Source organism: Amborella trichopoda, chromosome 6 (genome assembly GCF_054954075.1).
Source record: "Amborella trichopoda isolate Santa Cruz 75 chromosome 6, AtrichopodaSantaCruz75HAP2 v2.0, whole genome shotgun sequence".
Lineage (NCBI taxonomy): Eukaryota > Viridiplantae > Streptophyta > Magnoliopsida > Amborellales > Amborellaceae > Amborella > Amborella trichopoda.
This window is the reverse complement of record NC_142341.1, coordinates 36,729,797-36,744,810: the sequence shown is the minus strand read 5'-3', so window position 1 is coordinate 36,744,810 and position 15,014 is coordinate 36,729,797. Positions and strand designations below refer to the sequence as shown.

General features: G+C 37.0%; 1 protein-coding gene across 1 annotated transcript; it reads left to right on the top strand.

The window, feature by feature from the left end:
* Positions 1-820: 820 nt before the first annotated feature.
* LOC18435105 (U-box domain-containing protein 45) lies at positions 821-13,072 on the top strand. Its single transcript, XM_020667698.2, has 5 exons — positions 821-891; positions 3,232-3,417; positions 3,826-3,933; positions 9,974-11,214; positions 11,961-13,072. The coding sequence occupies exons 1-5, from the start codon at positions 832-834 to the stop codon at positions 12,781-12,783; spliced, it is 2,418 nt and encodes an 805-aa protein (XP_020523357.1). The 5' UTR covers positions 821-831; the 3' UTR covers positions 12,784-13,072.
* The last annotated feature ends 1,942 nt before the right edge of the window (positions 13,073-15,014 follow it).

The window sequence follows — 15,014 nt, the reverse complement described above, 5'->3', positions numbered from 1 at the left end:
TTCTTGACTCCAACTTCGCTCTAGAAGCTCTTCTCACCTTTCATTCATTTGTTTTTTTTGATCATGTCTAGTATTCAGAAGTTTTAAATTGCCTCCCTTTTACTTTTTCAGTTTAAAGGTTGTGAATTTTGTAGTTCACTATTTTCAACTTTCTGCAAGGATTTCGGGTGGTTCAACTGTTGTATATGTCGTCTATATATGCAATAGTTGACATTTGAAAAAAATAATTTTTTACAAGGATATGATTTTGCTAAAACCATTGCAATAATGCTGATTAACTGCCATTTTTACCTCATATTTTCTTTGGTATAAAGGAAAGAAATTTCAATTTATGCTTTCACAATCCTGAGTCTTTGTTATATGTCCTTAAGAAGATGTTTGAGCACTGAGTACAAGTGGTGTTTCGGTTATTGTCACCGTTAAATAATTGACATGGTTCTTGAGGTCAAATTGCAACTTACTAAACAATGTTAGGAACCAGAATCTACTTTTGTGTGGCAATTTTCTTTGCTCCGAATTTTGTACATAAAAAGATATGATTTCAAGCTGTGTGCGAATGATGAAAACTAGTGAAGTGAGGTAAGGGGTAATCAAGGGCTGAAACTTTGAATTTTCTTCCTCAAGGAAACCAGGATAACCTGCCAAAGAAAATGTCTACAATTCCAACATGTTAATTCGTCAAGGGAAAATGTTGAGGGCACTTTGATGAAATTTTTCTTTCACTTTTGTCTCTGTTTATTCAGGCTGACGTTCCTTTTTTTTTTTTTTTTAATTGACAGATTTCATTGTTCTCGCATGTTTCGTTGAAGCTCACTTGTACAAAGCTTATTCATGGGAATGATGGATACTGCTGAAGTCGAAGAAAGTCTTTTTGCAGTTAGTGATGCTAAGGTATGCCTATCTGCTGAAGTGGAATATTGAACGGTCAATTATTAGAGTGCAATATTAACTGTTAAATTATGTTACTAAGGGCAAAAGTTGCTTATTTTACAAACAACTCGTCTTTGCGACTTTGCTTTGATTTTATCATTATGATTGTCATTTGTCGCTTGTTAAAACGAAATTGTGTAGTTGTCATGCTTGGCCGTATCATCATCAGAGCCTTATCCCAACTATTTGGGATCGGCTACATGAATCATGATATGCCATTTAGCTCTATCAAGAGTCATACCCTCAGTCAAATCATAAGCCACCATATCTCGTCTCACTGCTTCCATCCATGTCCTTTTAAGCTTTCCCCTCGCCCTATTAGAACCTTCCACTTGAACCAAATCGTCCCTTCTAGCCGGTGTTGTATTAGGTCCACGCTGAACCCATCTAAGGCTGCTTTCTCTTATCTTATCGCCCATTGGAGCCACCCCTAAGTTCTCTCATATGTATTCATTCTGTATTCTATCTTTTTTTGTGTTGTCACTCATCTGTCTCAGCATTCTCATCTTAACTACACTTAATTTCTACTTGGAATTTTAAAACGATCAACGGGAGTACACTTCTCTACTTGCCTTTGATGGTGATAAGAGCATTGCCACCTACTCAGCCATGGGGCCTTGTCATTGTTCATAGGCCAATGCCTTTTGTTATGTCTCCTTAAATGTATTTCACTAAGCTAATCAGATGTTGTGGATATTTGGATGGTTTTTGTTCTTGAATGTGTCAATAGATTGCTTGCTTGTAAGAAAATCTACATGCATTTTGTTTTCTCCATGGATTTAGGACCTCGTTTTACATTTTAGATGTGTATTCTTTCTTTTTGAGTTAATTTGTTTTATCTTGAAGTCATGCAACTCATGCACCTTTAAAAATAAAATAATTAAGGGTGCGGTTATAAGGCAGCAGCCTTAAACAAGCAAAGTAAGGCACACCTCCAAATCTTGCTAGAAAATGCGCTTTTGGTGCCGGAAACTCTTACAATGGCTTGACAATCTGTTTCTACCCCTGGTTTTGACATTTAAAGCTCCAAAAGTGTGTTTGATAACTTTCTTTGCAATTTCTCAAGGAAATTTCTAGTTGCTGAGTTTAATGGAAACTTGGAGGAAAGTGAAAATTGGTAGCATGAGAGCTAGGAACCGTATTTGATAACCTGTCTGGATTCACAGGTACAGACATTTTCTCTTCTTTGGTAATTGGGACAGCTAGAAAGTAATTGGGAATGCTAGAAACTGTTTGTGTTAACCGTTAGTTACCTTGGCAAACATTTCAAAAGGGTAAGGTTATGTCAACTTTTGTAAACCAATATTTGATATGACTTTATTATAAATTACAACATTTTTAGTAAAAAGGAGATGCTTTACAATAACTTATAATAAGTATTGAATATTATATTAAATGAAATATAAAAAAATTATTCAAAATTATAAAAAAAATATGGTCAAGTTTTTGGGGAAAGCTGTAACCCACCCTAACGGGTGGGTGGCAGCTTTCCCTGTAGCAACAATATGCAGGGGAAACTTGGAAGTTCGACTTCCCCTTGTTCACTGTAGCCTTGCCCCCCAAATAAAGGGGGAAAAGCTACAAATACTGGAAAGTTGGGAACTTTCGCCGACTTTCTCGGTTATCAAATGCCCCCAAAATGACACGGATCAAGCTGATCTATAAACATTTGAGAATCTTGAAAATGGTGGTCCATATATTGTGTTGATGCACTATTTTTAAGACTGGAAATCCTTCCACACACACACACACACACACACACACAAACACCCCCCCCCCCCCCCCCCCCCCCCCACATAAAAAAAGAAAAAAACTATGGTCATGCATCTTGATGTTAAGATGATCGATTGGAGAGTTTTCAAGAATGGGAACAACCTTCTTCGATGGATTTTTGAGGTGCGTCTCGCTTCTATACTATAAGGGGTTGACACCTTATATAAACCTTTTCGATTAAAAAATGCCTCTCTTATTTCTCGTTGTAGTTATTGTTTTTTTGTATCACATTCATGATTGCAAAACTGTAAGGAATATGATTGGTTTTCCGAAATATACTCATTTCTAAACAGTGCATATTGTTGATTGCCTTATATCATTTGTATTTGTGGTCACCATTGCCCTTTTGATTTATTTCTTTGTCTTGCTGTGATATCTTGATTCTATCAAGGTTTACATGAGTGTCTAGTTTCAAGAATACGTGACAAATGTCATTTGTGTCATTTAAGTTCCTTATAAGTGGAAGCAACTCTTTTATAGGTCTCTCCAAGCATGAACATGACTTAGTTGCCACTTTTATTTATGCAGTTACATGGAGAGATGTGTAAGAAACTGTCGGAGTTTGTTTGCAAAGTAATGGCTATATTTCCTGCTTTAGAAGCATCACGGCCCAGGTGCAAGTCTGGATTACAGGCGTTGTGCTCCCTACATGTAGCACTGGAGAAGTCCAAGAACCTTCTTCAGCATTGCTCTGATTGTAGCAAGCTTTATTTGGTATGCTTAGTTTTGCTAGGCAACAATTTTTTCCCTTTCCTTTTTAAGAATATCCTACATTATCTTGGTGTTTCATAATCGAAACTAGTTTTATGACAAATACATTATTCTCGATTTTATTGAAACTGTTGTGATTTATGAGAGCAATTTTCCTTTTGTTACTCTATTGTATTACTGGAGTTAGCTTAATATGAACCCCATTGCGAAGCTATTGCTGGTTTCAAATTTTTGCATTTGATTTTTACTTTTGGCCTCATAATCATTATGTTCTGATTGTTTTCAACTTGTTAACTTTGTAATGTTATGATAGTGGTTTTGTGGGATAAACCCCATACCCAAACATGATTCTAGCTGGATTTCTAATTCTCTGTACCAATAATCTTGTGCCCTTTTTCTTGTGTTTGCTAGGCTATCACATCTGATTCTGTGCTGTTAAAGTTTGAAAAAGCAAGATGTGCCCTTGAACAAAGTTTAAGACGTGTCGAAGATATTGTCCCCCAGGCTATAGGTTGTCAGGTAACTAAATCCGGAGGTTTATTTTGCTGAGCTGTTACCCACTCTGAGCCAGTTAGCTGACTTTCTTTAGTAGTACCTGACTGTCATTTGTTTTAAAATGTTTTCTCCATTGGAAGAAATAAACATGCAGACTTACATATTTATCAAAAAAAAAACATGTAGACTTACATATGTTAGGCTGAGCAATGTGCCGGGATTCAGCTGAGTCCACTCGGACTTAGCAGAGTAACTCGGACTCACCCAATGGCTGAGGCCGAGTTTCCTTGAGTTGCGTATACAATGGGGATATTTTAAAAAAATAGAAATTTCCAGAAAAAATAGTAAAAGAATGTGGGATTGGTCTATACATTTTGTGTATGATTTATATGTTTTTGGCAAAGATTGGTGTGTGTTTTTGGCCATAAATCCCAATTTTTATATTTTCCCTTTTTTAGATTTTTTAAAATGCCCCCAATTATAAATCTATTTTTTCTAAATCCATTTTTCCAATACTTTTGTCAGCTTAGTTTGACTCCTTACGTTTTTTTTTTTTTAATACATTTTTTATTATTTTCTCCATTTTTTCTCAGTTTACTGAGGCCTTTTTAGTCCTGTGCAAGACTTGGCTGCATCCTCATCAGGACTTAGCCAAGTAACTCGCCTCAGCCAAGGAGTAAGTTCCCTTGCCGAGGTGAGTCTCGTTACACTGGGCCTGAGTTTATGGAATGGGTCTGTGGTTGGTCCAAAGTAGTAGAGTTCTTTATGTGAAAGGCATTGTACTGAACTTTAGTATTTGTGCCAATTTCTTTTCTTCCAGGGTAAATTGCATTGATATTGTTCCTTTATTGCTGAAAATGAATGTTGATGTATTCACTCATTCGGGGAGATTTGCACACTGTGATTCATGGTAGATAGCGTGATACACATTGCATTTTGTTGATATTATTCTCCTGTTTTTCCCTACATGAATCTACCTATGTAGCTGCTCGTACCTCCACTATGGTCCGCTCACAACCTCAATGGTCCTCAACATATGTGTATATTATAGCTCCATTTGTTCTACTCACTCTTTCTAGATGTGCTTATGTAATTTCTAATGTTTCCTTTGTGGATTACCCCCAAAATTTAGATTCCTTTATTAATCTGTCTATTGTACTTTGCCTGGTAGGTCATATGCTTTGTTCCTTCTCATCGTTTGATGTGTAACTTATTTTATTTATATATCATAGCCACAATTATGGATGTGTAACCGTTATTTTACATTTTGAAGCTCTACAGTTCTTGGTGGCAATTAATTATGTCTATTTTTCTTAAAAACTTCGAATATTGTTGTCTGAAAACAAAGATACATGATTCTCCCCATCATTTTTATCTTTAACTTTTGGAGGAACAAAGTTATCCTTCAATATGAAAACGTCCAGAAGAAAATAAGTCCATTAATTCAATAAAATTTAGGTTATAACAAGTGTCTTCATCGTCATCATAGCCTTTTCCCAACTATTTGGGGTCGGCTACACGAATCCCGGTCCTTTATTTTGCTCTATCAAGGGCCATATCCTCAGTGAGGCCATAAGCCACCATATATTTTTTCATTGCTTCCAACCATGTCCGTTTAGGGCCTACCCTTGCCCTTTTTGGGACTTCCACTTGAACCTACTTGTACCTCCTAACAGGTGCTGTTCAAGGTTTGCACTATAGAAAATAAAATTCTATAAATAAAAGTACGTTCTTTGAAATGTAAGGGGAGCAAATATCTTTATTCTGGTTTTTTTTTTTGATAATAGATATCTTTATTCTGTTATTTTCACACTTCCTAATTTTCTGAAATATTAATAATTTTTATGATGACTCACCTTTACTTTGTTTTCCCCTACATTTCAAGAATGAGATTTGCCACTATGATTTGAAGAATTAAAATGAACTGAATTGAATAACCACTTTCTCTTGAATTCATTGAAGTAGGTCTTTGGAGCTCATGTTTCATAAGCTGAACTAGTGTGATAAATTCACCTTTAGGGTTTTAGGCATCTAATGTAACTTCATATTTTTTTTTTTGTTTAGAATTGGAGGCCCTAGATTGGGAACTTTGAGATAGAAAGAGAAGAGGAAGAAGAACCCACTTCATACGAAGCACCTCAATCTTCATTTACAATGAAAAGAATATATATATATGTTACAAAAAGAATTAAATGACTATATTACCCTTTGGGTAAGGGACTATATACTATACTACTATCTCTCTCTTAACACCCCCCCCCAAGCCGAACGTGCATTTGGTGCATTGAGAGCTTGTTTATTGACTCAAGTTGTTTGGCTCTAGTCAATGCTTTGGTGAACATGAAGTAATAATAGTTGGTGGGTTCTTCTTCCTCTTCACTCTCTCTCAAAGTTCTCAATCTAGCATTTCCAATTCTAAACATGGTATGAGAGCCGGTTAATCCTATTCATTCTTCCACAGAGATGTAATTTATAAGTGCAATCTTTCTCTTCATTGCATCCTTAGTTAAGTGCTACTTCTCCCTCTACCAATCTCAAAATCAGCTCTTCAAATATCTTGAAACTGGTGTTTTTCTCTTTCTAACTGCTGTGGAAAATTTTCCTACCGGAAATTGGTGTCTCTCTCTGGTGTGTAAATCTTCTATATTCGTCTCTCTATTATTTCGATGCTCTCATCTTTCTAATCTCTGCTACTCTCAGTTTCTATCGCTTCTCCTCTTTGTAAAAGATCAGTTTCTATTGGTTTTGTTCTCTATTTAGCCAATCTCATTTCTTGTATTTAGTTCTCCTTGTCTTTACTATTGTTTCTTGTCTTCTTGCTCTTGTTTTCTTACTCCTCAATCAGTACATTTCTTACTTCTTCATTGGTTCTTGCTTCACTTATCCCTTTGTTGTCTAGAAAGAACTTCGGCATCACATAAACTGAAGTAGTCTCTGAGATGCTCAAAAGTAGTTTGACAATATAAGTGCCGAAGTAACCTCTGCTCATGTCAACTTCGGCATCCCTCTTACCAAATTATTTCTGGAATGTATATTTGAACTTAGGCATTCGAAGTGCCGAAGTAATCTCTGTTTATGTCAACTTCGGCAACCGCATACCGAAGTAACCCTCTGTTGTCAATTTTTGCTGAAGTACCTCTGTTCATGTTAACTTTGGCATCCCTCTTACCAAAGTTATTTCTGGAATATATATTTGAACTTCGGCAATCAAAGTATCGAAGTAATTCCTGTTAGCTCCCAGAATTCTCTTTCCAAATGTCTTACTTGTGCCCAAATTAAAGAAACAACTAATATCTGTATCCCAATTTACTAATGATTTTGGCTTTGGGTTTACTCCTCATGGTTGTGTTGTGAAGGATCTACAGGGCAGGAAGGTGATTGCTGAGAGCATGTTGAGGGAAGGTTCTTATGTTCTCCAAAATGATTAACAATATGGTCTTGTTGTGTCCATCTCAAAAGCTAAAAGAGGAACGTCGTTTTTGTGGCATGAGGGCTTAGGTCACCCTAATTTCTCTGTTGTTCATCGTCTTGGAAGAGAGTTAGCTGTCCCAAATTTTGTTGATAATTTGCCTTCTAGTTCCTTGTGTTCATCTTGTCAGTTGGGCAAGCATTCTGAAGTTGTACTTAACTCCATTGATAGAAAAACTGATGCTCCTCTCGATCTAATTCACCATGATGTGTGGGGGTCCAGCACCGGTTACATCATTATCAGGCTCACAGTTTTATGTAATTTATGTGGATGATTATACTCGATATATTTGGATATTTTTCTTGAAACAAAAGTTTGATGTGTTTAATTGCTTTGTTAAGTTTCATACCTATGTTAAACGCCAATTTGCTTGCAAACTAAAAACTCTTAGGTCTGATGGTGGTGGTGAATTTACCTCTCATGCTTTGAGAGAATATTTGAGTCAACATGGTATTCATCATCAATGCTCATATCCATATACACAAGCACAAAATGGTTTTGTAGAATGCAAATATCGTCATATTGTTGAGAGTAGCCTCTTAATGATGTTTGCAAGTGGTCTCCCATAGTTTCTTTGGCCAGAAGCTTTCACCACTGCAGTGTATCTCATTAATAGAATACCAAGCTTTGTGTTATCTTTCATATCTCCTTTTCAAATGCTTTTCCATAGGAAACCAGATTATCCCTTTCTTCATATCTTTGGCTGTGTTTGTTTTCCACATGTTCCTCCTTCAAAGAAACAAATTCTCTCCTAAGGCTCAAGAATGTGGTTTTGTCAGATATGACAAAGTGTCATGTTGCTTGTTTATTGCCCGACATGTAACATTTTATGAAACAAGATACTATTTTAAGAATCCTTGTTCTCCAAGTCACATAAGTAATACCATGCCAATGGAAATTGGAGCACCCACTCCTATATCATTTTTGTGACAGAGAGGAGCTCATTCTCAAGTTCCTTCTTCTTTTGGAGTTACAAAAGAACTATCTCAACAACGTCATCCTCAGCAATCACCCTCTCCCTTTGACAGGTTTGATTCGCAACCTTCTTCCTCAATGGAGCGCTCAACACAACCTCAGCTATCACCTATTCGCAACCTTCTTTCTCAATGGAGCGCTCATCACAACCTCAGCTCTCACCTATTTTAAATTTTGATGAATCTCTCATCACATCACCTAATCTACTTGTACCACCCTTTGAAGACCCACCTTTGCCACAATGTCATTCTTCTCATTCCACACATCTTTTTACACACCTAACGGACTACCATGTGTACTTTGCAACCGCTTCCACTCCAAACTTCACTTCAAATTGTGCAAAAACTAAGCAACCTATTGAAAAGTTTACTTCATATTGTGAGTTGTCTTCCGATCATAGTCTTTGCAATGCAAATTTTCCAAATCCAAGAACCAACCACTTGAAGATGCTGCCACTGACACTGGTTGGCTAGCTTCCATGAAAGAGGAAATCGATGCCCTCAAAAGGAATAAAACTTGGGTTTTAGTGCCATTGCCTCATGGAAAAAACATTGTGGGCTTAAAGTGGGTGTACAAGTCAAGGTCAAATCAGATGGTTCAATAGAAAGACTGAAGTCAAGACTGGTAGCCAAAGGGTTCGGTCAGGAATATGGAATTGATTTTGATGAAACCTTTAGCCCAGTTTCTAAGGCTCATACTTTTCGCTGTATCTTGGCTATGGCCTCTAAACTCAACTGGAAACTTCATCAACTTGATGTGAAGAATGCATTCCTTCTTGGCGACCGCAGTGGGAGTATTGTCTAGTTGTTGATCAAAAATGTTTTTGTTCTGGTAGCTATCAAAATCTGAATTTCTTTTTGCAGAGTGCAACACATCCCATAGTGTGTCCGATTAACTGTTCATACTATACAAAACCTTTATATCTTATATCTATGCCGCTTAAAATTTCAGCATACTTTCATTGCTGAAGTCGACATTTAATTGTGCACCACTAGAGTGTTGGAAATAAAATAATTAAGCTTTATTGTATTTGATGGGCAGAACTGTTTTCTATCTTTGTTTAGGACTTTTTTGTCTCATTTCTGTAAGCAAGGGCAGTATTGTCCATAGATTGTAATTAGGTTATAACTTAATATAAATAAGAGGGGTGGAGGTCATAAGAGACCACGTGACCAACAAGCACTATTTTTCTCTCTCTATCTCTCACGTGCTTACATCTCTTTCTTTCTTCCTTTATTTTCTTTCCTCTCTTTCTCTATCTAGAACCTATCTCATTGTTCTCTTCTCTTCTTTAATTTCAACTTGGAGGATCAGCCAAAAATTTGGTTTCTGCCTTCTGAATGGACTTTTGATGCTATTGAACTAGAATGCTTCTAGCAGCATAGATGTTTAATTTCCTTTTGATAAATATTGTCTTTTGGTTTTTATATTGATTGTATCATTGATTAAAGTTGAAGTCCATATTCCATCTTTATTGGAAGTTGAGAGAACCTGAAAATTTTGCTGGTTGGTAGTTGCACTAGATTTTCTTCCTTAGTTCTTCGATTGAGGAAGGTGGTTTTGGTATTGCCCAATTTTGTTGTTTCAATGTATTTAGTACTGATCATTAATGTTTTACAGATCTTGGAGATTGTCAGCAAGCTCGAGGCAACTGTATTTTCTCTTGATCCATCTGAGAAACAAGTTGGTGATGATGTGATACAATTGCTTCAGCAAGATCTGCATTGTAACAGCAATTGTAATGATGTTGCGGAGCTTGAGGCCTTTCACCAAGCAGCCTCAAAGCTAGGCATCACTTCGTCAACAGCTGCTCTTGCAGAGAGAAGAGCACTTAAGAGGCTCATTGAAAGAGCTCATCGTGAGGATGACAAGAGGAAGGAGTCAATTGTTTCTTATCTCTTGCACCTTATGAGAAAGTACTCCAAGATATTCAGAAGCAGCGAATACTCAGATGATGGAGACTCACAGGGATCAGCACCATGTTCCCCAACTGTTCAGAGCTCCATTGAAGAGGTTGGGGGTTGTGGAAGGATATTTGACCGCCAAATTTCAAAGCTTAGTTCGTTCAATTCAAAATCAAATTGTCGAAGATCGGGCAATATTCCTGTCCCCCCTGAAGAATTTAGATGCCCCATCTCTTTGCAGCTCATGTATGACCCTGTGATCATTTCATCTGGTCAGACTTATGAGCGTGTTTGCATCGAGAAGTGGTTTGATGATGGGCATGACACCTGCCCAAAGACCCAACAAAAGTTGTCTCATCTTTCCTTGACCCCCAATTACTGTGTAAAAGGTTTGATTGCCAGTTGGTGTGAGCAGAATGGGATGAGTGTTCCTGATAGGCCCCCTGAGTCTCTTGACTTCAGTTATTGGAGTTGGGTTTTGTCACAGTGTAAGAGTACAAATTCAAGATCTATTGGAAGCATTGATACTGGTAGATTAAAGGGAATTAAAGTTGTGCCGTTTGAGGAGATTGAGGTTGTGTCTGATGGAAAAGTTCCAGCAGTTCTTGGTGTAGCCAAGGATAGTTGTGATAGTAAAGTTGCTCCAGTAGACAGGGAAGAGAATATGACTGCAAATTTGGATGATTCTGGGTTGAGTAATGATGCTGATGGGTTTGTTATGTATGAGAGACTGATGAGTGAGTTAAATGACGAGACGGACATGGATGGGCGTCGTAGAGCAGCCGAGCAAATTAGGTTTCTTGTTAAGGATGATGAGGAGCGGCGGAGTTGCATGGGTGCCAATGGCTTCATAGAAGCACTGGTGAGGTTCTTGAAGGTGGCCATAGAAGGGGCAAATGATAAGGCACAAGAGACTGGGGCTCTGGCTCTCTTCAATCTTACTGTCAACAACAATAGGTGTGTATATAGGAATATGCCTCTATCCCATGCTTTGATAATTTTTGCTGGTTTGAAATGGATGTTGGATATCGTAGGAAGTGAAATGTGTTTCATTAATCTGATTTCTCGAACTCCTTGATAATCAGAACATTGAAGGCAGGAAAACCTGCTGTATTCTGAGGTTCAATCGCTCGAGTAACCCAATTATTTCCTTTTTTGAGGGTTTCGTCAAACCATTATACCAAAATATTATTTTCCTTGTAACTTTGAGTTTCTTGGTGGACTCCTGCCCCACTCCATGGATTGGCTGCTACCGCATCATGAAAAGCAGATGTGGTGTGACTTGAAGACATCCAAGAACTTCTGAAGTTCCTCAGTTCTATGCTTTTTAACTAATGAAAATATATAAAATAGGACTATATATTTTATGTACAAAGAGATCACAATTACTGTTGACCATTTGATATGAAATCTGGTGGTTGGGGAGGTTTCATTTAGTGGGCACAAAGTCCAAAATAGAGATTTCTCGAATTGTGACATACTTCAATCTGTCAAATTTCATATCCAATGGCTAAGAGTGATTGCGGCTTTCTTGTACCAAAAGTGAATGGGCTTATAATAAACAATTTCCTAACTAATTTATATATGTGCTGTGGTTCGGAATCTCCTTTTTCTGGATTTTAGAGTCGTGGACATGGAGTAACCATTTTCACAAATAGCCCAGTGTATTAATCTCGAAACTCATGATTTCCACAATTTTGCAGGAACAAAAGGACAACCTTATCGGCAGTTGTGCTCCCCCTTTTGCAAGAGATGCTTCAAGGTAAGGCCTATGAGGCTGCTGTGGCCCTCTACCTCTCTCTCTCTTCCCTTGACCAAGGCAACACTGCCATTGCCTCCACCCCTGCTGTCCAGTTCCTCGTCTGCCTCCTGCTATCCTCGGGAACACCACCAATGTCCACCCAATGCAAGCTTGATGCCATACATACCCTCTACATCCTCTCTACCCTCCCTGTCAATGCCCCCCACCTCCTCTCTGCCAGCCTCATACCTGCACTTGCCCGCCTCCTCATTGACCAAACGTTCCAAACCGAAATGTGTGTCACCATTTTTGCAAACCTTGCGGCTAATGAAAATGCAAGGAGAGAGATGGTTTCCACCGCTGGTTTGATTGGGGCCCTTGCATTGGTTTTGGAGACTGGAGAAGTGGGCGAGAGGGTGCAAGCGGCATCATGCCTTTTGGCTTTGTGCGAGGGCGATGAACGATGTGGAAAGATGGTGCTTAGTGAAGGGGTGATCCCGGCACTTGTTTCATTGTCAGCGAGTGGGACCCCTAGAGGGAAAGATAAGGCTCAGAAGCTGCTTTTGCATTTTAGGCAGTGGAGGCAGCGGGAACTACCATCACCGCCACCTCAGCAGCAGCCTCCGCTGCCTGAGTCAGGGCTGCAAGGTGGGGAGCAACTGGCAAGGAGTAAGAGAGAGGGTGGGGATGGGTCAAAGCCGCTTTGCAAGTCAAGTTCTAGGAGGTTGGGGAGGACACTTAGTTCAATGTGGAGGTCTAAGACTTTCTCCGTCTATCAGTGCTAGAAGTCCACGTGTATATTCTCTTTTGTTCTTCCGTTTTTTGGATTCGGGATTGTTGATCGATGGTCGAGGTTGATTGGTTCGAGAGCAAGGCTCAGTGCCTTCTGTATTTTTGTTTTTCTATTTTCTGGGGTCTGTGTATGGAGGGTGATAGATGCTAGGGTTGTACAGGCCTTTTTTGTTTTCCTCTTTGTTGACGTAATATGCCTGTGGTTTTGCGGCCGAGGCGCCCAGATTGTATAAGCATATACGTTACAGCTCAATGTAACATTAGATAATCTTTGTTTCTTCACTCCCATTTTTCTCTCTTCTTTTTTTCTGGTTCTAAAATTGGTGCTTTGGTGGTTGTAATAGAAACAGAAAGTCCACAAATATTGGACTCGTCCCTTTATAATGAATCATTGTGGTGGTAATAGATTATGTTCCACTACTATGGTTCTCTAGATTACCTCTGAAACTTTGCAGTATGAGGCCAGGAATCAGTTTTTCACCTAACATGGAACCTCCATTCAGAAAAGTGTTCCTTCACCACTCTCTTTTAACTGTTTGCTGCAGAAATAGCTTATATAGAGGGCCAGAACATTGGCCCATCTATCAGTGGCTTTTCTTCTGAAAATTTGGCAACATAAACAGATGACATTGGATGTCCATTATTTTTTTAAGGACTTGATGTTTATGTGGCTAAGCTCGCATATGTAGAATGCGGGCCTCTTAATAAATCTATTTTTGGATAGTAACATGGTCATGTAAACCTTGGTTATGCCAAAATCTGGTTATTGAGAAACGACTATTTGGATAGTTTGTAGATAATACTCAGGTTATGTAAAATCCCTCGTTTGGGTCATCTATAACTAGGGTTTACACTATTTAAGACACATTTGGTAAGTATGAAACATTTTTGTGTAAAATATTTTCATGTGAAAATTTTGCACATATTTGGTATGGAACAATATATATCAAAAAAATCTCTTTATAAAAACTCTAGAGAGAAACTATACCAAATTTTAGAGAGAAATTACCTGAAAATATTTAGAGTGAGAAACTATCTCAACATTTTTAGAGAGAAACCTGTCTTAAACTTTATATTTGATATAGTTTCACTCCAAATATTTTGAGATAGTTTCTCTCTCTCTCTAAAACTTTGAAATTTCAGACAGTTGAAAATTTCTCTCTAAATATTTTGAGATGGTTTTCTATCTTAAAATTTTTTCAGGTAGTTTATCTTTTGAAAATTAGATATAGTTTTTCACTTAACTTAAAAATGCTTTCCCCCCCTAAAACTTAAAATTTGAATAAAAAATTCTAAAATTTTTGAGCTAGTTTCTATCTCTAAATTTTTTTAAAGTAATTTCTCTCTCTAAAACTTGATATAGTTTCACTCTCTAAAGTTTTAAGATATTTTCTTTCTAAAACTTTAAATTTGATATAATTTCTCTCTCTAAAATTTTTTAGAGTTCTTTCTTAAAAGTTTCAAGTTGTTTATCTCAAAATTTTGATAAAGTTTCTCTCTCTAAAACTTAAAATTTGATATAGTTTATCTCTCTAAAAATTTTAAGATAGTTGTTCTCTAAAAAAAATTTAGGTGGTTTCTCTCTCTAAAATTTGATATAGTTTCTCTCTCTAAAATTCTAAGATACTCTCTCTCTCTCTCTCTCTCTCTCTCTCTCTCTCTAAAGCTTAAATTTGAGATAAATTCCCTTTAAAAATTTTGAGATAGTTTATCTCTCTAAAAATTTAAGTATTTTTTCTCTCTAAAATTTTAAGATACTTTCTCTCTCTAGAACTTGAAATTTAATATGGTTTTACTCTCCAAAATTTTTCAGATAGTTTCTCTCCCTAAATTTTTTTAGATAGTCTCTCTCTTAAATTTGATATTGCTTATATCTCTAAAATTTTAAGATACTTTCACTTTTAAAAACTTGAAAATTTGAGATAGTTACTCTTACTAAAACTTTCAGATATTTCTCTCTCTAAAAATTTTAGGTAGTTTCTTTCTCTAAAATTTGATATAGTTTCACTCTCTAAAATTTTACAATACTTTCTCTTAAAAATTTGGAAATTGAGCTAGTTTCTCTGTCTAAAAATTTAACGTACTTTCACTCTAAAATATGATATAGTTTATCTCTCTAAAATTTTAAGATTTATTTTCTCTAAAATTTGAAATTTAAGATGTTTCTCTCTATAAAAATTTTGGGTTGTTTCTCTATCTAAAATTTGATATAGTTTCTCTTAAA

Bases quoted from the DNA above. Each gene is read 5' to 3' on its own strand.
- LOC18435105 (XM_020667698.2), top strand. From the start codon at position 832: ATGGGAATGATGGATACTGCTGAAGTCGAAGAAAGTCTTTTTGCAGTT. The intron at 892-3,231 runs GTATGCCTATCT...TTATTTATGCAG, and splicing joins TTGCAGTTAGTGATGCTAAG to TTACATGGAGAGATGTGTAA. The intron at 11,215-11,960 runs GTGTGTATATAG...ACAATTTTGCAG, and splicing joins CTTACTGTCAACAACAATAG to GAACAAAAGGACAACCTTAT.